Here is a 24,444-nt window from a genome sequence, read left to right on the forward strand (position 1 = left end):
GCCTCGGATTCACTTCTCCGCACGTCCTACCTTCCAGAAAGTGGTCGCTTTTCTGTTCAGAGAGTTGTTGCTATTCCTTTCTTCGATCTCCTGTTGAGTTTGTAGGTGTTCAGAATGGTTTGATCCCTATCCAGCTGAATTCCTGAGAGGAGACGAAATCCAGGTCTCCTACTCCTCCGCCATCTTGCTCCGCCCCTCAAGTTTGTTTTATGTTTTAAAAAAAAAAAAAACAGGATAAGGGAGGTGACGGTGTCTCTTCGGTATTAAATAAACACCACTTGGGGAATTGTGAATAAATTCTGAGTCTGTATTTCAGGAGGAGCATCTATGAGGTAGAGATTAGCCAAGGAGAAAAGTGAGAATGCTAAAATGTTTGAAAACCAAAATAAGAATAATCCCTAAGATACACATAGAACTTCAGTTTACAAAGTACCTTCACATGTAACCTCATGATTGTGACCATGTATGAGTAGTGAATAAGAATATTTAGACTGGCAAAAGAAGACTTTATATTAGAGTTTTAGAAGTGTTATATTGGAAAGCAATTAGACATGTTTTCTGTGACTCTGAGGGCAGAATAGCATCAGTGGGATAAAGTTACCTACAGACATAAATTTCTAATTAGCAATGCTGACCACCGATGGAATGGACCACTCTTTGTGAGGCTGTCGGAGCCAGAGTAAGATGACCACTTGGCTGGAAAGAGAATACTCAAGCACTGAGGAAGCTGGGTGCTTGAGGCTCCTTCAAACTCTGACATTCGAAGTAGCAAAACATGCTCCTTTATATTCTACCACTTTTTCCTTTCCTCTCAGTGGGCCTTCTGCTTTAAAGAGATGACACCTGATGTTTCCATCTTTACCTAGAAGATGGGGTACATTTGTAAAAATGTAAAATGGCCACGGAGTCTTCCCTTCCCTGCATCCATGTTTTTACAATGTGATGTTTGAGATCCTTCTATCAAGAAATGGTCTATTTCCCTACCTCCTGAATCTGGCTTGGCCACGTTATGTGTTTTGTGCCACAGAAGAAATCTGAAAAGGACTTGCAGTCTGGGGCTTGCTCTCTTGCTCCCGTTAGGACCCCTGTACTGCCAGGACGTGGATCAGCCTAGCCTAGCCTGCCAAATAATGGGAGGTTATGAGGCAGAGAACTCAGACACCCTAGCTCCAGCCGACAGCCTGTCAAATACCGGACATGAGAGTAAGACCGTCTTAGATCACCCAGCCCCCAGCTGACCTGCCATCTCACCACAAATGCATGAGCAAGCCAGTCAGAAATCAGCAAGCCAGCCTAAACCAGATGAACTGCCCAAATAACCCACAGAATCATGAGCTAAACTGAAGTCCTTGTATGACACCACTGGGTTCTGGGGTAGTGTGTTCAGCAGCAAAAGCTAACTGATACAGAAGTGAGCACAGGATATCCACATTCCAACCCTAGCTGCACTTCCTGCTCTAAAGACGAAAGAAGATTTTCCCTTGAGTCGCAACCATAGTAAACCGTGGGCCCTATGTTGGATGAAAGTTCATCCTGTTTACTCAGAGCTGCCTGGTTACATGTAAAATACTTTTCCAAGTTTCTGGGCATTGGGCTGTTTAATGATGCCGCATCTTTGGAAGTAGGACCCCACTGTTGGCAGGCTGCCTGCGTCCCTAGGTCTCACAATACTTCGTTAAGAGAAGGGGCACAATGCTGAAGTCACCTAACCTGCTGGAAGTCCTCCTGAGGTTGTGCAATCATAGAATGTCAGAGCTGGAAGGGCCCTCCAAGGTAAGGTAATTCAAAATCTTCATTTGACAGGTGAAGAAATTGAACCTCAAGAAGTTAAGCATCTTGCTCAAGATTACAGGCTAGATGAAAGCCTGGGTATCCTGGGTATCCTATCCTAGCCTCTTTGTCTCCTACACTGGCTTCTCAAGTTCTGTTTTCTGCTTCTATCCATCAGTGCATTTGTGGACAATGTACCAATAGGAGTAGTTTGAGAACTTCTTTTGGTCAAATGTTGTTTATGAATATCCTTAACTAAGATGGTATGTTCTTGTAACTATCTTCATTTTTTGGTTGGCTGTTCTTCCCTTAAAGTGTCAACTTCCTTTTTTTCAAGAGTTATTTTTAGTCACTAAATATGCATATTGTTTTCACCATAGGAAAAGAATTTCCTCCCTGTGCTATTGAAGTCTATAAAATAATGGAGAAAGTTGATTATCCCAGGAATGAAAATGGAGATATTGCTGCTATTATCCACCCTAATCTGCAGGTAACATTTGCTGTTTCTTTAAAATATTCAAAAAAAATGTGGAACATAAGCAATAGCACGGAGGACCATAGGAGAAGGGAGGGAAATCTGAAGGGGGAGAAATCAGGAAGGGAGATGAACCATGAGAGACTCTGGAACCCGGAAAATGAACTGAGGGTCTCAGAGGGGAGGGGTAACCGGATGATGGGTACTGAGGAGGGCATGTGTTGTGATGAGCACTGGGCATTATACGTAACTAATGAATCACCGAACACTACATCATCAAAAACTAATGACGTACTATACAATGGCTAACTGAACATAATAAAAAATATATTCAAAATGATGATGCCCCACCTTCAAATAGAACTTTACAGTTTATAAACCATTTTACACACATTAGCTCATTTGTGTTCCCCAAAAACACTGCAGTGTAGGTAGGGTATTCAAACCTTCATTCAGTAAGTATTTGTTGAGTAGATCCCATGCTGGCTTTGGGGATACAGTGAACACTGTCTATACTTTTGCGGTATTTACAGGGCAGCTGTACTAAATTCTAAACTGCGTTTTAGAAATCAAGATAGCCAGGCACACCTGGGTGGCTCAGTCGTTAAGCAACTGCCTTCGGCTCCGGTCATGATCCCGGGGTCCTGGGATCGAGCCCCGCATCAGGCTCCCTGCTCGGCAGGGAGTCTGCTTCTCCCTCTACCCCTCCCCACTGTTGGTGATCTCTCTCTCTCTCTCACTCAAATAAATAAATAAAATCTAAAAAAAGAAAGAGTGGGGGCACCTGGGTGGCTCAGTCGCTGGGCGTCTGCCTTCCGCTCAGGTCATGATCCCGGGGTCCTGGGATTGAGCCCCGCATCGGGCTCCCTGCTCTGCAGGGAGTCTGCTTCTCCCTCACCCTCTGCCCCTCCCCCGTTCATGCTCTCTCTGTCTGTCTCTCTCTCAAAAATAATAAATAAATCGGGGCCCCCGGGTGGCTCAGTCATTAAGCGTCTGCCTTCGGCTTGGATCATGATCCCAGGGTCTTGGGATCGAGCCCCACATCGGGCTCCCTGCTCCACGGGAAGCCTGTTTCTCCCTCTCCCACTCCCCCTGCTTGTGTTCCCTCTCTCGCTGTGTCTCTCTCTGTCAGATAAATAAATAAAATCTTTAAAAAAAAAAAAAAAAAAGAAATCAAGACAGCCAGATGCTATAACAGAATAACGAAGTAAGGAGAAGAGGTCAGGCAAGGCCTCTCTGGGAAGGTGAAATTCCTGCCCAAGTGCAATGGGGCAGGAATTATTGTATCTATTTTAACATAAGAAAACTAGGTTCACACCGGCTCGTGTGTCAGTGATATGTAATAGCGTTGTACTGTGACAGATGGCAGCTACATCGGGGTGAGCATAGTATAAGGTATAAACTATGTTGTACACCTGAAACTAGTGTGACATCGTGTGTCAACTACATTCAAAAAAATTTCTTAAAAAAAAAAAGAAAACAGAGGCTCAGAAGTTCGATCCTTCCCATAGTCCTATAGCTATCAGTGGCAGATCCAGAACTAATGTTCTTTGCCGTAGACCACATTGCTGCCACCTCCCTGTGGTCAGCACTGAATAAGTTAAGAGCAAAACTCTCAGAACCTCTTTCTTTGCAATGTCTCCTGCCACCATTCCTCACTCTCCTCAGAACCCTGGCATCTGTTCCTTGTCTGGTTTGATCAATTACGGCATAGTTAAAAAAGGCTCTTGGGAGAGTTTAAATCTGGGAAAGGCAACGGTAGAAAAAAGGAGGAGCAAAGATTCCAAAAAGCTAAAACATCCATTCCCATTGTGAGTACCCTACTCACCCTCAGACATCAGAGATGGAAGAGACCTGGTGGATTATCTAATCGTGGGCTTTCAGCTCCCGCTACACATTGCCTAGAGAGCCTTTGAAGAATGAGATTCCAGGATCCCACTCAGATAATCTGATCTTATTGGCCTGGGTAATCAAGGTGGAGGGCCACTGAATCAGTTCAGACTCCTATTTAATGACCCTAGTAATGGTCATCCAGACTTACAGCTTTAAAAAGTAGCCTGCCCCAAAATGCAGACAAGCGGGACATATGGTGCTTGGTGCCTTCGTGGGATCCAGAAGGTGGAACCAGAAGAAGGAGCCTTAGGCAGTGATTTATTTATTTATTTTTATTTTTTAAAAAGATAAGCCTTTATTTTTTTGTAATCTTTTTTGAGATACAATTGACATATAACATTGGTTTCAGGTGTGCAACGTAATAATTTGATATTTGTGTACGTCATGAAATGATCACCACAATAAGTTTAGTTAACATCCATCACCATACATAGTTACAATTTTTTCTTCTGACAGAAACCTTTAAGATCTACTCTCTCAGCAACTTTCCAAGTATATTATACAGTATTATTAACCATAATCATCATGCTGTACAATACATTCCCATAACTTATTTTATTTATTTATTTATTTTTATTATGTTATGTTAGTCCCCATACAGTACATCATTAGTTTTTGATGTAGTGATCCAGTATTCATTGTTTGCATATAACACCCAGTGTTCCATGCAGTACGTGCCCTCTTTAATACCCATCACCAGGCTAACCCATCCCCCCACCCCTCTCCCCTCTAAAACCCTCAGTCTGTTTCTCGGAGTCCATAGTCTTTCATGGTCCGTCTCCCCCTCCGGTTCCCCCCACCCTTCATTTTTCCCTTCTTAGGCAGTGATTTAAAGGAAAGAAAGATAAAGATTGAAGGAGAGAGAGAAAGTCCTACAGGTAACAAAAATAGCAAGTGCAGAAACAGAGGTCAAGATGTTGATGTCCTAACTGGCTACAACACAGGATTTTTTTAAGATTTGTATTCCTCGGGGATCCTTGAAGAGTACAAAAATCATCCTGGGGAGGCCAAGAAGTGAGGCAAGGATCAGTAACAAACAGGGTTAGTGGTAGGTCTTGAAAGGAAGGATAGTATTGATCTGATGGCTCAGTATTCTGCAAGGAACAAGTGATTCATTAGTTATTGCAATAAATATATTTGAATGACTACTAAGCCTATTCTGGGCCCTGATATTCAAGATAGACAAAGTCCCTCATGGAGCTTCCATGCTAATCAAGGGAGGAATAAGTAAATAATACATAAACCAGATCATTTCAAATTGTAATGAGTACTGTAAAAGAAATAAACAGAATGATGGAGGCTAACAGAGGGTTCCTGTTAGATGGAGCGGTCTGAAAGAACCATCTCTGAGATGTTAGCTTTGGAGCTGGACCATGAGAAGTCAACCACACGGAAAACAAGTCCAGAGGCCCTGGGGCTGCAACAAACTTGGAGTGTTTGAGGAACAGCAAGACCAGTGTCAATGGAGAGTAGGGAGAGAACAGAGAGGACAGTAGACCCTGGAGCTAGAGACACAGTCCAGGTTTTATTCTAAGAGTGATGGTTCTTAATCCGGGATGTTCACTGGAGTGATCTAGGGGATGTACCCCCAAATGCCTGGAACCTGTTACAAAAGCACCAACGCAGTGTTTCTCAAACTTAGGCCACGGGGGGTCACCTGGGTGGCTCAGTCGTTAAGCGTCTGCCTTTGGCTCAGGTCATGATCCCAGGGTCCTGGGATCGAGCCCCGCATCAGGCTCCCTGCTCCGCGGGAAGCGTGCTTCTCCCTCTCCCGCTCCCCCTGCTTGCGTTCCCTCTCTCGCTGTGTCTCTCTCTCTCTGTCAAATAAATAAATAAAATCTTAAAAAAAACCCAACTTAGGCCACAGGAGAATCACGTGAGGAGCTTTTAAAAGATCTTGACTCCCAGGTCCCTTACCAAGAGATTTAATTCATCAAGGTGGACACAGGCAATCAGTTAGGTCTCCAGGTGATGTCCATGTGGCTCAGGTTTGCGTAGCCCTGCTCGACCCCGGCATCTCTGCGGGCGCAGCAAAGAAGCTGCGTCCCTTGTTCCAGAGGCACATCTCGGGCTGAAAATCTCCGCTCCAGAGGAGTAGCTATCAACAAGCCGTCCTACAGAATCGCCTGGGGCTTTGAAAAACAGAACCAACAGTGAGCTGTAAACAGGGAAGTGAGGGAAGTGTGTGCTGGAATCATGCACCTTCGTTCCGTAGTCTGTGCTTACCTGAGTCTATGCTATGCATATCCGAACTCAGAGAACTATGCCTAAAAATGAAAAAATTTTACTGTATGTAAATTTTGAAACAAATGTTTGAAAATTAATAGTGCCTGAGCCCACCCTTGAGGTTCTGATTTCATGTATCTGTGGTGGTGCAGTCAGCCCCTCTACTCCTCTATACTTTTTAAACATCCCAGGTGATTATAATGTGCAGTCATGGTTGAGCAAATCGCCACAATGCAGTGCTTCCCAAACTTTAATGTTGTGCATGTGAATCTCTGGGGATTTGTTAACGTTAAGATTTCGATTTAGCAAGTTTGCAGGGGTAATGAAATTGTGCTTTTCTAATAAACTCCCAGGTGCTGCTGGGAAATGTTAGAAATGCAGAATCGTGGGCCCTGCTCCAGACTCATAGAATCCAAATCTGCATTTTAACAAAATGCATACACTTATCTGCAAACATGTCAAAGTTTGGGAAGAACTGGTTTAGGGTTCCTGTTGTGTGACAGCATTGGGGTGTGAGGGCTCAGAGGTCCAGATCCCTGATGTGGGACATTTCAGATAATTCACTTGTTACCAGGGAGAACTCTCACCTTATCTTAGACTTGCCCCAGCCCACCCCCTCCTTCTCTGCCTGAGTCCCATCCGAATAGAATCCCTTTGCAGGCAGGTACAGTGGTACTCACTTTCACATCCCCAGCGGTGTAACAGGTTGAACATACACTTAGGGAGATATGCATTTAGTTTTGCCCTTTCATACTCTAAACCTCCTTGTCAACATTCAAGACAAACTTGGTATTGAGGCAAACTCTAATTACATGTATCAGTTATAAAAATTAAATGGGGAACTCTTAAAACTGCTGCCCAAAGTAATGGCTCGGCCTCCGTTTAGTGAGATCACTCATGTGTGATGAGTATCTCTCAGGTATCTCCTTTTTTATACAATGCTATAGTTTATTAGTCATGTAGAGCCTGGCTTAAAACTTTAAAAGCAGGGGGAAAAAACCAAATGTAACTTACATATTTTAATTGTTTCCTGAGAGGATCAAGACTGGAAACCGCTGCACCCTGGGGATCCTGTGTTTTTAACTCTTGATGGACAGATTATTCCACTGGGCGGAGACGGTACTGTGTACCCGGTGTTTGTAAATGAGGCCGCGTATTATGAAAAGAGAGAAGCTTTCGCAAAGACAACCAAACTAACACTCAACGCAGAAAGTATTCGCTCCTCTTTACATTAGGAATCCCTTCTAGCTCGCCGGTTGTACAATACCTCTGCTAGTTTGTAAGCTCTTGAAGGGCAGGATCGTGCCTTATTCAACTTCACACCTGTAGCCCCTAGTCCAGTGCCTTGCACACAACGGGCATTGAGGCGAATTTTCTGAATGAATGAATAAATTAATGAGTATCTCTAAAATATCATATTGGGTAGGTAGCTTATTCAAAGAGGTGCATTTCTTATTTCTGTAGAGCTCCTTATATATTCTACTTCGATAGTTTAAGATTCTGAATAAAACAGCTTTTAAATTCAAATTTCAAAATTGAAATGGATACTATCTACAAAAATTAACTTGAGCATAGAATTAAATGTGTTTTCAAGTAATGCATAAATGCTACTAGAAACTAATGATGTGGACATGCTGTTTTTAAATTTTTCACATTTGAATTAATGATAATATATTAAGTATCCCATCTGTAAACTTTGCCAATAGTTGTGATATCCATAGGAGATTTTTAATTGCTCTTGTGAAGATGAAATGTGAACAAGAAATGAGGGCTGATTAGAAAGGTGACATTAAGGGGCGCCTGGGTGGCTCAGTTGGTTAAGCGACTGCCTTCAGCTCAGGTCATGATCCTGGAGTCCCAGGATCGAGTCCCGCATCGGGCTCCCTGCTCGGCAGGGAGTCTGCTTCTCCCTCTGACCCTCCCCCCTCTCATGTGCTCTCTCTCTCATTCTCTCTGTCTCAAATAAATAAATAAAATCTTTAAAAAAAAAAAAAGGTGACATTAAGAGTAAATCAAGAAACTGAATGGACCTTTATCCGCAGACAGACAGTAAGCCCCACACAGCAGCAGTGCTCTGACGTGGTCGCTTGTTCTGCGCTGACCTCCGGGAGCAGGGAGCCTCCTCCAGACATCTCACGTGCCCCTTGGGAAGCTGGCGTTCCTTCCCAACTTGGGAAAGTCCGGAAGAGGCATATTCCTTCCAGCTGTCACTTCCCATTTTGAAGGAATGCACTTGCCCTTGCCCCCAGCCAACATGTGAGAAAGTCTTTGGGGCCCTGCAGCATAAGTAGTAAAGCCAAATAGCAGAGGGCAGTGGACACTAGTGGAAATGTGACCCAAACTCACATCTCTGGTTCACAAATGCATTCTTTCAAGAAAGCGCCCATGACCAAAAGCCCAAATCTCTCCCCTCTCATGATTCTTCTCCTCAAAAGTCTCCCTCTCCCTCCAGTCCCTGCAGGAACCTCCCCTGCCTCCTCTCTTAGGCCCCAGCGGCCAAGCAAAGAGAGTTTTTATCCTGCGATATGGACCCCAAGGAACCCATGTTTATGGTTTCAAATGTAGGTACCAAAATCATACTAACATTATCTGAAACAAAGATATGTGTAAATATCTCATTCTTCCGGAGCAAACCCCATTAAGCCAATTTCATTTTCATATTCAGTGTTTTATAAAGCACAAGTAAACGGTTTCTAAAATTTTCAGCACCAATATTTTTGTACTTTGCCAAAATGATTTTTATTGGAATAAAGTCTTTTCCTTCTGAATTCTGAAGTAAAAGTGCAATTTATCAATGAGCTTTCATACATAACAAGTTTTACCAATCTTCCTTCTCTCACTGTGGAATTTCCTTCATGTTTTGTGCCTGAGTCCAATTTTTCTGGGTCAGTTTTTTCCAGATGTAAATGTTGGCAAGAATACTTTTACTCTTCCATCAAATTTTCGTTTACCTATAAAATTTACAATGTAAAGTTTTATTTCTTCTGACTCAATATTCACAGAATTCAGAGTTTCTAATTAAATATGATTTTTTTTTAAATCTAGAGCAGGGGCACCTGGGTGGCTCAGTCGTTAAGCGTCTGCCTTCGGCTTAGGTCATGATCCCAGGGTCCTGGGATCGAGCCCCGCATCGGGCTCCCTGCTGGGCAGGGAGCCTGCTTCCCCCTCTCCCTCTGCCTGCTTCTTCCCCTGCTTGTACACTCTCTCTCTTTGTCAAAAATAAATAAAATCTTAAAAAAAAAAAATCTAGAGCATATTGCAGTTTGGCTTTAGCCACTTTCAGTTTTACTTTCTTTTGATTATTTCTAACAGTCTACAGACTCGGTTTTTGCATTTGATTAAAATGGGGGTGATCATAATAGTGTCCCTCTCTCGGGATTATTGTGGAGAGTAAGTGGTCTGATGCGGAGGAGCACTTAGCACAGTGCCTAGCACAGAATAACAAATTATTCAAGTTCAAATTCCTAATACAAGAGGCCTTTTATGATTTGCTCCTCCCTCCCCCACAACCTCCCTAGATGCTTTGCCTTTCAGGTCCTCCTGTCCTAGCCCATTTCACATTGTTTTATTCCTCTATGCCGTCACACAGACTGGTCCTTCCACCCACAGTCCTCTCCCTCCTTCCTCTACCCCTCACCCCCATTCAGCCCTCACTCTAATTCCTCCTCTTCCTTCAAAATGCTCAACTCTCGTTTCATCTCAAAGCCTTCTGGGCCTGCCCCTTTGCCCCTCTCTGCTTTCATCCCATCTTGAAGACATTACCGGTATCTTTTTCAGTGTCTGCAACCTAATGAGTGCCGAATACAGTGTATTCTACTAAATGAGTGTGCTTAAACATCCCTTCTCTACTGAAGTGTCTTCATATTCCACCAATGTCTTTGCCTTCTTTCCTTCTTTCCCAGCCACTCCCCGAGTACGCCCATCACTCTCAATTGAAATTCACTTGATTCTACACTCTTCAGATGTTACTGTGTCCCAAAGGATGCCATGGGGGGAAAATACACCCTTCTAAGCCTGCAATCCCATTGCAAAAACAGGGAAATGTTCACATTTAATAATTCCTCTGTTTAAAACCTTTTAGTAGCTTCCTCTAACCTTGATATGAAATCTCAAAACCTCACCACAGCTGAACAAGTCCTATGTGCTCTGGCCTCTCCCTACCTCTCCAGCCTTATTTAATGTCCTCCATCCTCAACTGCATTAAGCTCCCTAGTACCCTGCGGTCTTTGCCCACATTGTTCCCTCTTCTTGAAGCCCTACCCCACCCCCACACTCCCTTTACCTGGATGAGACGTATTCTTAAATGTGACTCAGGCTAGGCTAGACCACTCTGTTATACAAGGTCATTGACGCTACTGACTAGCACTAACTAGTAAACCTCAGAGAACCTGGATCCTTGGCCCAGGAAAAAACATTGTGGCCTTTATGTGTCATTCCATGTCTCTCCAAGTCTCAATTTCTCCACTTATTAAATGGGGATGTAATACTCATCAAACCTATAAAACTGTTATTAAGATAACCAATGTGATTGGAAAAGCTTTATAAATAGGAAACATACTATCTTAAAGGCTTAAGTTGCAAAATACCTTTTGGAAGGTAACTTTCCGCAATATTGAGAGCCATGAAACTGTTCGTATCTATTGACCTAGGCATCCCACTCCCAGAATATATCCTATGACAGGTTTTTCTATCAGTCCACGCAGAATGTTCCCGTGGATAGCACATTCCTAGATTATAGGCTGAAGCTTACCTGAGCTCGGATGTAGATTATGTACAATTCCCATTTCTTTGCCACCCAGGAAGACACATCCCAATGAAGGATGTTACTCTAGGAGTTGTTTGGATTAAGTAAATAATCCATCAAATTCAGCAGATCACTTATTAATAAACTGTTTGCGAGTTTTGCAACCCATCAAGACACAGCAGTGTCTTGACATTCAAGTTAAAAACTGCCATCCTTATGAAATAACGCAAGAGAATTTTACAAATGAATATACAGGAGTTGGCCAATAATGACAGTAATATCATTGCCTCCTCGCAAAGGTCCTGTGAACAGAAAGGATTTATACTTTCTGGTCTCTATGTGGGGCCATGGTTTTATAGCCACATCAAATAAGTTGATAGCCAGGAGGACATGGTGGATAGAGCACTGCTTGGGGGTCAAGTGGCCTGAGCTGCTAACCGTTTCTGGCTGTGATTCCTTGGGCATGTCATTTCAGCTCCCTTAGTCCCCCTTTACTCAAACTGGTTCCAGAGTTGTTGAGTGGTTCAAAGAGGATACTGGACATCAATGCATTGTGAGATGTAAACACCATACAAAGGTGACCTGTCTTGGCGTGCTGACTCTGTCCCTGAGCTAGGAAATAATAATGTTTCAGGTCCAAAAAGTGGGCTTTCCTTTAGCCTTAGAGTAAGCAACACTCTAGGATTCCTAGTTGGTCTTCATAGTGTCAAACCTAAGACAAGGATAAACCACGATCTTAATAAGGCAAAATAAATATTTATTAGAAATCATAAAAGCATTTCTTCAATGGCACTAAAATGTTCTTACTCTATGACTTCTTAATTAAACCCAGAGTTTCACACACACACAACGCTAAGAACAAGTATGTGAATTAAAATTGACAAGGATCAGGCACATTCCATGAGAACAAGGTGACAATTCTGTGTTTGGAACCAAGATCACAGTATAAACATGTAAATCAACACAAAACTCAAGTATGGCTTACAGGCCTTTATCCCGGCCTATCGACCTGGGCCCCGCCCAGAGCAAAAGGACATAGTTCAACCAGGCCTTGAGGAAGGAGAGGAACTTCAATAATACTGGGCTCTTTCAGGCAGGAGCCTTCTAAGAGCTTAATTACTTCACAGTACAATCTCGTACACCTTCTGCTACATCCCAGAGAGGAAGGTAAGCACTGTTTTTATGCCAGAATATACATCACATGGCGTCTAAATAATAGCTTCCTCCTGAGGCAGTTTAGCCAAAGGAAAATTCCCAGCCAAAACCATTATCTGAGCACGGGAGATTCCATCCCTGGAAAATGCCTACCCCTTACATTACTGAAATGTAAATCATGAAGTTTTAAGATGTCCTGATATGCCCCTGGATTCCGTGTGGCGTGCTGTGTGTATGTGTGCACGTGTGTGTGCCTGTCATGGGCATCATTGGGAGAATGTAGACTGCCAACATGGATCATCTGAGCAAAAGCCTTAGCCCCCTGGCATAACATGTGTGGCAACCACAAAGGTGGGCCCAAATTCACTGAACAACTGTGCGAAAAAAAACAGATGGTGCTGGGAGAAACCTGTGGCCCACGAGTCAGAACACTCCAGCTTCAGCAGGTCTGATGTGACTTTCTGCACGGCTGCATGGCGTTAAGTAAATCCACTTTCCTTTCTGGGCTTTAGTTTCCAGGTATAAAATAAGGGAACTGATCCTTTCAAACCAATGATCTTTGACTCATTGCTTTCTTTCACCTTGGTTAACCTACCCAGGCTCAGATGATATAGGCTGAAAGCCTTTCAGGGATGAATACGGTACAGAAAATGCCCCTGCCAACAAATTCCATCCAGATCCGCAGAGAACAGCTCTCCAGTTGTGTGAGAAGACCAAGATCTCATTATTGATTTCCATTCCCCTCACCGCCAGCTTCTGTTCAAGTGGGAAACGGCGAGCTGTCCGACTTTATCCATTCGTATCTGAATCAGAACAATTCTGGAATTCCTAGATCAGGGCACCATGGATCCAAATGGTTGCCCTTCAGACCAGGACATCTGCTCTGGATGTATACAAGTAGAGAACTCCAGATACAGGATGCTGAGCTCCAGGCTAAAAGGACCTCAAAGCCCATCTGATCGTGATTCCTTAACAACATCCCTAATAAGTTCTGCTTAAACATCCTCATTATCTGGAGCAGTTGCTAGACTGAATGGAACCAAAATCTCTTTGTCCTTGAAATTTCCTGTGGCACTGTTTCTGCCCGTCTGGAACACAGGTGCTCCTCCTGCCTCCATGACAACCCTCCTCCCCCAATCTTCCCTTTCCAGAGAACATGCCTAGGCCCTGCTACCCCTGCTCACACCAGAGCCTGATCTGACCACCACAGCTTAGAGCCCTGGTCGGCTTCAGCTGGGAGTACAGGGGCAGAAGCAAACTGTGCAGGTCTCAGGCTCGTCCTTGACCCACCCCACCCTCTCCCAGCCCTGACCCATCAGGGGCACAAAAGTCAACTGCCCACTCACCCAGGGAATTTGGCACACAGAGCAGCCCAGAGTGGAGAAACGGGCCCACAGTGGACTGCTTGGCCCGCACTCCTCAGTTTGCCTCAGGTCACATTCACTAGCCAATTGCCAAGTTGTCTAAAGGCCAAATTTGTTATGCCCTTTAAAATTAAAACTCACGGTTAATATCTTTGCAATTCCACCTCCAAAAATTCCCACGTGAATCCTTTTACCAGATACCTAAGGCAGAATGGCCTTTATGGTTGTTTAGGTCCCAGTGATCCAGAAGAAGTCTCCCATCCCCACTTCACCTCTTCCCCAGACTGACTCTGTGTAATTTCAGGGGGAGAAAAATCAGAGGACGAGGCTCTAAAAAGAAGCCCTATGTCTTGGCAAACACTCCTTTATCACACTCCTTCTCAGCCTCAAAATTCACAGTTAACAAAAATATTTAATACCAGAGCATTCCGGGTATTTTGTTAAATTCCTCCAATAAGAAGTACTGATGTATAATAGTAACCTCTGAGATTTAAGACCATGTAAACAGAGCAGCTGCTATTTCCGTGTCAGATGAAGCCCCGCTCCCAGCTGGGAGGCACGCATGATGGCGGGGCCAGGACAAGGACAAGAGCCAAGCTCCTCCACCCGGGTCACAGCAGCCCACACAGGCCCTGCCTGGCACGTCTCATGTGGACTTTTGTGTGTGTAAAGAAAAGCTTTTTGTCCCTGCTCTGGCCACCCTGAGGCCAAGCATATAATACTTATATCCAGCCCCAAATCCCCAAATCTGCTTCTCAGCTTTTAAAATCACATACTTCATCTGAAGTAACTTTCATTCAAAACTGAAATGTTTTTTCTCTATGGAAAATAAAAACCCTGTGTTAATTACTCTACTGAAAACGTCTCTCAGTTTGAGACAGCTGAAGCCTTGGGGTTCCAAGGCACTCGTTCCAAGGGTAGTTTCCCGTTCCCTGAAGGGTCCGGACGGGCATTTCCACAGCTCAGTCCCCTCTGCCCCCAGGACGTCCGACTTAGTTCAGTCCCCTGTTTGTTCTGGGATGGGACCAAGAATCCCTTAAATTCAGGAGACCCAGTCACAGTAAGGGAGACGGTGGAACGTGTGGGCTGGGTCTGGGGACTGTGGAGGAGATGTTGGCTGGAAGGAAGTTCTGCTCCTCAGGCCTCTGCCCCTTCCCTGCCCCCCCACCCCCAGCCAAGCTGCCCTGCAGTTGGTGAGCCCAGGGGCTTCACCCTGGACTTCAGGGACTCCCAGGCTCAGGACTGCCGGCCATGGGTTTACACAAACCCTTTGCTGAGTAAAAAAATATTCAGGGTGGGGCGTCTGGGTGGCTCAGTCGTTAAGCGTCTGCCTTCGGCTCAGGTTATGGTCCCAGGGTCCTGGGATCGAGCCCCGCATCAGGCTCCCTGCTCCGCGGGAAGCCTGCTTCTCCCTCTCCTTCTCCCACTCCCTCTGCTTGTGTTCCGTCTCTCGTTGTGTCTCTCTCTGTCAAATAAATAAATAAAATCTTCATAAAAAAAAAATATTCAGGGTGTTTCCCACTCAAGCAGATGGACAACTGCCTCTCAGTACAGCCCCCCACTCAGCATGAGGGTGCTTTCCGCCTCTGGGCATGCAGTGCGAGGCCACATCGCTCCACAAGCCCTCAGCAGGGAGTCCAGGACCCAGCCTGCAGCGTCAGGTGGCCCATGCTCACACCAGCTCTGGATTCTGCTTCTACACCGAAGTTTCTGGAAACTCATCTATTTCATCAAATGCATTGAGGGTGGTTTTGCTGTTGCTCCTGGAAGAATCTTGGATTTTGTTGAGATCTGCTTTAAAAAAAAAACAAACAGACACCAAAACCACTATTTTAGAAAGGCGGTGCTCCCTAATGGGGGATTCCATGTCTAGCGCACCACCTAATTATTTTCCCCCACCTGATTTTTAAAAGTTATTCCAACTAGGGTTATAAAATGTCACAGCTGAAAGGGACCTGAGAACCCATTTAATTCAACCTCCCATTTTGCAGATGGGGAAAATCAGGGCCCCGAGACGCAGTCTGCCCACAGTCATGTGGTCAGACAGGCATGGTCCTCACGCTTCCTGACAGCAACACAGTACCTGTCCGTCTCACGGGCCCCGGGTCTTCGTTGAGGAAGGAGACATGCGTTTTCCACTCAGTCCACTTCACCTCATTGATCCTGCAAGTGTGATAATCATTCTCACCACTCCTCAACTGCACCTCATTAAATGCAAACACCTAGCCTGGCATTTAGGGTGTTCTAGACAGCTCCCCTTCTGTCCATGCCAGGGATCTGGGACTCCTGCCTCACATGGTCATGTCAGCAGTGTTGGGGTTTAAAACCTGCACTAGTCCCCATCTTCCCAGACCTCAAAGGATTAGTCCCCTCCCAGTGTGTGGGGCCCAGAAACTCAGAGAGGTGTCAAGGGACATCTTCAGACAGCAACGGCTGGGGCCTTCCTGGTGAGAGGCGGTCCATGGGGAAGGGCCCAGGCTAAGGAGATGTGACAGTGTGAGGATGAAACTTGTAGAAGTTTAGAGGCTTGGGGTTAAACTAGGGTTAAGGTTGCACTAGGAGAAAACAGTTAGGGTTCAGACCCCGATAAGAGTGGGCAGAGTCGGGGCGCCTGGGTGGCTCAGTTGGTTAAGCGACTGCCTTCGGCTCAGGTCATGATCCTGGAGTCCCTGGATCGAGTCCCACATCGGGCTCCCTGCTCGGCGGGGAGTCTGCTTCTCCCTCTGACCCTCCCCCCTCTCATGTGCTCTCTCTCTCATTCTCTCTCTCTCAAATAAATAAATAAAATCTTTAAAGAGTGGGCAGAGTCTAAGGTGCTAGATTGCAACTGGAAGCAATGGTTTGGCTGAAGTTCACGTTCAGGGAACATCTCTAGAATGAGGGTGTGAACATTAGAGATATTTGTTAGGATAAGGGTTATAGAGCTGGAAATGGTGGTTTCCACGGCACGGGAGTCTCAGAGAAGCTGGGCGCGGTGAGGTTATACAGAGGGCAGTCTGTAAGGTCAGGCAGTCAGACGGGGGGAGGATGAAGTAGACTCATCATCAGCAAAGTTGGTCATGGCACATGCAAGTACTTTTTAAAAACCAAAAAGCTTGATATCTGTCCAAAGTAGCTGTCTCACTCTCCATTCGCCCGTGACAGGCATGCCTCAGGTCCCCTGGTGTCCCATGAACCCATGCAGGCCAGAGAGAAGGACTGCCCAGTCGGCGAATCTTTCCTGAACCAGACAGTGGACAGGGAGAGGTCACGGAGGCTGCTGCACGGGGTGGGGGTGGGGGGGAACGACTGTCCCCAGCGGCCTCCTTCCGTCTCCCTTCAGAAGCTGGTGAAGCCTCGTCCCAGGGCTAGTGACCCCGGCGGAGGAAATTCCATGTTCTGAGGAGGCCAGAACCGACTGTGGCTGTGGTTTGGGAAGCAAGCGGCAGCACCGTTTCTCTGACAGTCACTGACTCATCTCTCTTTCGCCCCCCAAAACCACCACCAAGGGGCCCCTCTCCCTTTGTTACCGCAAACACAGCCGGAAGTCTTCCTCTGCTACTTTACACAGCTCTCCCATCCGGAATCTGCTCCTCAGCCATTCTGGTAACATCTTCTCAAACTCCAAAATCGTCCTGGCTCTCTGGGGACATAAATGAGCCTAAGCACATCAATGAGGAGCCGGCCCAGGAACACAGCTCTGTATGAGTGTGCACCCCCCCAACACACACACACACACACACGCACACAAGTACATGCACACACCCCCAAAGAGCCAGCTCCACTGCACCGGGTGCTTAATGCACAGACCCGAGGGTTCAGCTGATCTACAGAATTCAAAAATGAAAACCACCAAGCTCGGGAAAGGTGTTCAAATTGCTTGAAACACAACATAAACACTGTTTCTGGAAGTGCAGGAGCTTCCTAACTGAAAATGTTAGGATCCTGGTATCCCATGGGGAAGAGAGGGGCGGACATCATGCAATCCCACCTGCATGCCAGGCTTGGAATCCCCTCAGCAGTTTAACTGTCAATAATTTGTCAAATCTCTCCTGAATGTATTCAACAATCCAATGAAGAAGACCCTAATATAATTAGAAACTTCCTTGTGTCAAAGCAAAGCTTTCCTCCCTGTCATTGCCCATATACCTCAGTTCTGCCTTCTGGGGTCACAGAAGGAAGCTGTCCCTTCACAAGTAGCTCCGCAGATATCTGACAAAACCCTCACCTTCTTCAACCCTAGTCCCAATACCGTTTCTTGTGAGGCACAGTTTCCAGCCTGGCAACCCACTCTGGACCATCCTGTGGGTTAATGTCCTTGTGCGTAAGGCCCCCAGCGGGGAAGGAATGTTGCAGCCAGGATTGAGGCGTGCAGACTTGTCACCTCCATTGTCCTATGCCCTATCCTCCTCTTAATGCAACTGAAGGTCATGGTTCAACATCCACACCTCACACCAGAGTCTGAGCAGATCATGCCCATAAGCCTGAGTTCGTCCCACCTGTGCAGCTGTCCAGTCACACTGCCTCGACCCTATACCCAAGGAACCTAGACTAAGACTTCCCCAAACCTGGCCAACCACAGGGAGCTGATGCAGATTCCCAGGCCCCACCCAGGTCCGCCGGGACAGACGGTTGTCAGTACAACGTGCTGAACTGAGTCCCCGTGAAGACCCCCATACCAGGGTCCCTGCCAGGCTCACCTGTAGACGCCAGATGTGCTCACTCTCCTTGGAGACATTCTCCACGGTTTCTCCCATCAGGGCAATGAGCATGTTGAGCAGGAGGACGAAGGTGAGGATGACGTAGGTGATGAGCAGGAACAGAAAGAGGATGGGGTACTTGGAGTTCTGCTGTATGTTCAGGTCGCCCAGGCCGATGGTGAGCTTAAAGAGCTCCAGCACCGCCTCACTGAAGCTGCCATAGGAGCTGCAGTCCTTGTTGTCACTGGGACACTTCTCGATCAACGAGGCCAGGGCTGGGAGGACAGAATAGGGTGTTCTCCTCTGGCGCTCTGCCTGGTTAATTACCCAACAAGCTCACGCATACTTGCACGTACACACATGCCCCCCCCACCACACACACACACTGCAGGCCTACTGCCTCATTTTCTCTGGTCATTTAGATTTCACCTCCAGCCTCAGCCCCTGGAAGCCTCATCAGGCTGGTTCTCTGCCTTGACCTCCTGCAAAAAGCGCTTCCTGCCTAATAAAGCCCACACTCTTTTCTCCCTCCTCAACCCTGCCATTCAGCCCTTGATCACTCACAGCCTTGCAGAGTTGCTAAGTATAATCTATGTGCATCCCCTGGCTCCCCAACCAGGCTTTGGGCTCCCAACTTCCTGTAGCCTGGGCCATCTCCTCCAAGACTGTAAGGTCCTGAGTTTCTTCCTCATGCTCTGTGGGGAGATCCCCTGGCCTAGACCTGGGCCTCTTTCTTCTCTCCCTTCCAACACACCATAGCAGTGGCTCATTGCTAAATGTGTAGACAGGCGAATGGATGAATGGTCAAATTAATGAGTGAGTAAATGGATGGATGAATAAACAGGCAAGTGAAGGAGCAAATAAATAAGCACACTGTGGCCCAGCGAAGACACCGGAAGATGGGAATGGCTGCCTAATTTCAAATGCCAATGATCACGGGGCGGCGGGGGGTGGGGCATGGGGGGATGGAGAGCTGGCATGGGAATATACAATGATACCTCTCTATGCAGAAGCTAGAAATAAAATCAGGTTGTACAAAGGAAGAGACTTTAGGAGGGGCCTCCCCATCCTCAGTCCCCAGGAGAGCAGAGGCCCTCACAGATATATCTGAAGCAAACTGCAAGTAACATGATGTGGGGAATCAAAGGAGCTTACCTTGATGCATTAATTTAGTCTTATTTTTTAAAGACCATCAGTCACATTTCTGCAAACTTTAGTTTCCCTATCTGTAAAATGGGGCCAAAACCGCCTGCCAAGCCTCTCTGAGGTGGTGAGGGCCATGTAAGATGCTGGATGTGAATGTGGGAGGCATACCCCACGGGACAAGGGTGACAGGTCTGGTTCTAAGCCTCAGTTACCTTATGATCGGGGATGATGACTTCCCCTTGGTCGAGATACTGAGAGAAGTAAAAAGACAATGCTTGGAAAACGCTAAGCATGGCAAGTGCCCCCTAGTAGGGGACATAACTGGCTGAGGCTGCTGCGTGCTCTGTCATTTTGACATCTGTATAAGATGCTTTACAAACGTGGGAGTCCCTATTATTTATAAATCAATTACCTACTCCAAATCCAAGTAGGAACACGATATATACAAACAAGAACTTCAGGACATCATGCAAAATGACCTATAAAGGGAGAAACATGATTCAAGGGTAAGATTTGAGCACATGTTCGCTAGACCCTGATCTCCTTACTGCTTCCCACCCTCACCCAGCCCCAGCCCCAACCATGCCTTCCCTCAGACCATTCTCCCTTCCCCTAGCAAATCCTTCTGATGCTCCAAAGCTCAGCTCTGGGCCCCATCTCCTCCAAGCAGCCTTCCCTTCCGTTCCTGCTCGCCTCCCTCCTGGCACACAGCCTGTCTCTGTTCCTGATGATCCACCCTGTACGTGAGCCCCTTTCCTCATAGTGTCTCACGTCGGAAATCCTCACACTCCCTGGGGGCAGTGGTGTGCTGGAGGCTGCTGACGCCGCTCCTAAGAGCTGACGGTTACGTTTTCATGAATTTTGTAAGGTGGCTGTTAAACAGAACCATTATTAAAAACTAAATCACATAAACTTATAATTAAGTACATTATATTAAAAGCAAAGATAATAAATATTCAAAGCTCATCGCTCATTTTACAATTACGTATGCTATTAAGGTTATTTCATCGCTGGCAGCCACGTGGTACACATACTGTACCATGAGTTACCACGTCTCTTCCTGACTCTGTGTTCAACTCCGTCACACCAGTAGCTGGAAATCAGCCGTGGTAGGATTTACACCATGGAAATTGGTAAATGGGACAAATCACAGACTCATTATTTTGCTGATTGTCTAGATCTAGATTTAAGACAGCGATGGAGACAATGTTAAGGCAGATTCAACTTTAGTATGTGTCCTATCTGTAGCCGAGGTGTTGTGAATAACACAGTAACATTAATGAAAGAGTCTTCCAAATTTTGTAAAACTATTATCCAAGTCAGCAAATAAGTGGCTCACATCGCTGACAAGCAAGGGAAGTTCTCCCATAAGGCGGCACTGTTTCACTTCCATCTTACTCCTTAAAGAAAACATCAACCGATATCGATGTTGCAACAACACTCTCTGTCACTTGCACCCACAGATTGGCAACAGATATAGGAATTCAAGAAAAATCAACAAATCATTCTGCCAGACTCAACTAGCTATGTGGAATTTACAACAAAGAGCATTATATAGTTCATTATTTGTAAATTACGTATTACTCATCCTTTCTATGGTAAAAATGTATCGTAAATGTAGTATCCGTGTGTCTGTGCGTGTGTCCGTGCATTTTCCCCCAGAGAGCTGGTTGTTAAATATTTACCAGCACACCACTGCCTGGGGGTGAGACCATTCCTTCCCAGTGCCCAACAATCCCAGCTGTTTTAAGGCCTGGACACTTAAAGCCTGGCCAGAAGCAAAGGGAGACGGTGGTGTCTGGTAGAAAGAGCAGAGGCTTGCCCGAGGGACAAGCCCCTTTTGCTGTCCAGACCTGTTTCTCCCTCTGAAAAATGGACATTCCCTGAGGGCTCCCCCAGGGCTGAGCCTGCATGTCTGTGATGCTCCCAAGCCTCCAACGCACCTTCTGGATCATGACGCTGTACATGCCCATGGACTGGAATCCCCGCGTGTAGTAGAGCATGTTTGCCCAGCCCAGGGCCATGGCCAGCACAAGGCAGGCGAGGTACTCTTTGTAGGCAAACAAGTACAAGAAGACAGACAGTATCACAAGCACAGCTTGGACAAAACTGTTCAGGAGACACAGGAGACAAGGGCCTTACTTACTTCTCCTCAGCGTCAGGGTAGATCCTCAAACCCCAGCCTCCCTTCAAGCCCCGAAGCGGCACCCTGATGGGTCATGCTGAAGAGACAGGTGAGGCTGCCCCAGACCCTCTCAACAATGTCTGACATCCAGCCTTGCAGACGGCGTCATCAGACGTGAGTCAGAGCCAGCAGTGGGCTGGCAGCAGCTGGTGGGGACTTCTTAAAAATACAGATCCCTAGGACTCAAGGAGATTCGGGTTCAGAAGCCCATATCTCCACATAGGTCAGGGAACCACTGGTGTAGACTAAGGCAGATAAGTAAATGATTGTTTTTTCAACAAAAATGACAAAAGCTAACAATGCCTGTACTTAAAAGCGAGTCATAACAAAAGTCCCCACAACCGACTTTTTAAAATCTTTTTAACAACTATAGTATATGCCAAATGATAGATAGCTTAAACAGATTGGTTGCATAACAATATGAATGTACCTAACACTATTGAACTGTACACTTAAAGTGGTTAAGATGGCAACTTTTATGTTATATAGATTCTACCACCATTAAAATTTTTAAAGTACCACGTATAACAAACACCCAGGCTCAAAATCTACTCCGAAACAGCGCTACTACACCATCAGTGATGCAGACCTCTAGACAAAAAGCTCTATTGCTTGTAACATCACACAGTCTCCGTGATTATGAAATATCTAACTCGTTAAAGTGAGGACACAGGCAAGCTTGCTTTTCTTGTGCAGTGAAAAGCAAATATTTGGGTGATCGGTGCATTTTTTGGACTGAAGTGAGGAAGCGTGTGTTCACCTTCCTCACCATTAACAAAACACTGAAGAAGCAGAAAAGCAGGACAATGCACCAGTGCCTTTTGTCTGCACGAAAGCCAGCAGCCGGATAAATGAATTCGTCTCTGGAATTACCATATTTTCTCAAAGGCGGAGACTCCCAGGTGGCTGATATCATGGGGTTCATCTACTCACTACAGTATCTGGGCACCCCACTTGCCCACAGGGATGAAGAATTCCGTTCATGCCTCTAGAAGGCAGGTACATACTTAATAAAACACCAAGGTATTTGGAAACATTGGGCCAAGATTTCAGGTCCTATAGACCCAGCTTCCCAAATGCTCCGAAGAGGGACTTTGGTGGGATCGACAGAGCTCTGGAGCCCAACCTCCTTCATTCCACACCGCAAGTCCTGTTCCATTCACGTGGCAGCAATGCTGAATCAACCTCTGTTCATTTAGGGACAGGCGTCACATAAGCCTCTGATGTCAGCTGCCCATGACCTCATTCAGAGAGGCTGCTGAGCCGGGCTTTCTGGCCAGGGCTCCGGGGTAGGCAACCGTGCCCTAACATAGGGTGAAGATGACTGGGAGGCTGGGGCTGGCTTTGACACCGCTGACGCTCTGCCGGACTGTGAGTCACTCATTTCCCGGCTCTGGGCTTCGGGTTTCATGCCTGCGGATGAGACTCGATGATTTCCTAGTGCTCTCCAGCCCTGCTCCGCCAGAGTCCAAGATGGCAACCTCTAGACCCCACACAACTAGGAGGAACGGGCCCGGACTACCCCTTCCTAGAGAAGTAGACAGCACTACTAAGCCTCGTCCTGCCTTCTCGGCCACACCCACCACGCAGGGCTCTGTGACAGGGTGGAGACAGTCATCACCGCAACCTGACGGTGGGCACTGTGCTGGGGTCCTCTGGTCCTCTCCATAGGCATCCATGGGCTTCTCTTACTAGAAGGGAGAGAGGAGGTCCCTGGCCATGAGACTATGGCAGGACAGCTGGGACATGGTGACATGGGAGGATGCTTGTTCCAGAGGACACAGCAGCCGCCATACAGGACTTCGGCCCTGCCTGTGCAGTGGGGACCAAATGGGACAGACCTACTTACAAGACAAAGTGAAACCAGGCATCAGAGAGAATGGACTGCAGATCCGAGGGTCTCAGCAGGAAGATCGCGATGCCCTGAGGCCAAAAAGGAAAGAAAACCTGCACCCTCTTCATGCCTCTCACCGGAAGATCTGAGGAAGGTGGTGTTTCCTCAGGTCTGAGACTCAGTGCGGGGGGGAGGGGAGGGTGGGAAGGCCAAGCCAGAGCCCAGGTGAGGGATGTGGAAGGAGACCTGAGCCTGGGAGTAGAGGCAATCCAGGGTAGAAGTGGCTGCACCCCCAAATCTTCTCACCTCGCTCACTCTCCCCCTCATCCTCACCTGGACCCTCAAAACAGCACAGTCACACCATCCCCTGCCATTCCCCAAATACAGCCTCACTTCTAAAGCCAAAAACAAGAAACGACAGGTGTTGGTGAGGATGTGGCGAAAAAGGAATCCTCGTGCACTGTTGGTGGGAATGCAAACTGGTGCAGCCACTCTGGAAAACAGTATGGAGCTTCCTCAGAAAGTTAAAAACAGAATTACCCTACGATCCAGTAACTGCACTACTGGGTATTTACCCAAACAATACAAAAACACTAAATCAAAGAGATACATGCACCCCTATGTTTACTGCAGCATTATCTACAATAGCCAAGATAGGGAAGCAGCCCCAGTGTCCCTTGATAGATGAATGGATAAGGAAGATGGGATATATATACAATGGAATACTACTCAGCCATAAAAAAGAATAAAATCTTGGCATTTTCAACGACATGGGTTAAGTTGGAGAGTATTATGCTAAGTGAAATAAGTCAGTCAGAGAGAGACAAATACCATATGATTTCACTTACATGTGGAATTTAAGAAACAAAACAAATGAGCAAAGAGAAAAAACAGAGTCAAAGCAAGAAACAGGCACTTAACTATGGAGAACAACTGATGGTTACAGAGGGGAGGCGGGTGCAGGGATCGGGGA

General features: G+C 46.4%; 1 protein-coding gene and 1 non-coding gene across 2 annotated transcripts in view; one reads left to right on the top strand and one right to left on the bottom strand.

Moving 5' to 3' along the window:
- The first annotated feature begins 87 nt into the window (after nt 1-87).
- On the top strand, nt 88-9,132 carry LOC102741528 (uncharacterized). The gene is made up of 2 exons (XR_014140594.1): nt 88-2,260; nt 7,402-9,132. It is a non-coding gene; the product is annotated as an uncharacterized LOC102741528 (transcript).
- Nucleotides 9,133-11,857: 2,725 nt separating this feature from the next.
- Nucleotides 11,858-24,444, bottom strand: part of TRPV3 (transient receptor potential cation channel subfamily V member 3) — a 32,095-nt gene continuing 19,508 nt past the window's right edge. Inside the window, exons 11-17 of the mRNA XM_081805545.1 lie at nt 23,487-23,560; nt 21,396-21,561; nt 19,865-19,931; nt 18,307-18,581; nt 17,137-17,249; nt 15,711-15,790; nt 11,858-15,418 (exon numbers count right to left, since the gene is read on the bottom strand). Coding sequence (XP_081661671.1) covers nt 15,324-15,418; nt 15,711-15,790; nt 17,137-17,249; nt 18,307-18,581; nt 19,865-19,931; nt 21,396-21,561; nt 23,487-23,560 — 870 coding nt within the window. The 3' untranslated portion in view covers nt 11,858-15,323. The remainder of the gene's footprint in view (nt 15,419-15,710; nt 15,791-17,136; nt 17,250-18,306; nt 18,582-19,864; nt 19,932-21,395; nt 21,562-23,486; nt 23,561-24,444) is intronic.

This window comes from Leptonychotes weddellii, chromosome 15, assembly GCF_054177405.1.
Source record: "Leptonychotes weddellii isolate Sample4059 chromosome 15, ASM5417740v2, whole genome shotgun sequence".
NCBI classification, from domain to species: Eukaryota; Metazoa; Chordata; class Mammalia; order Carnivora; family Phocidae; genus Leptonychotes; species Leptonychotes weddellii.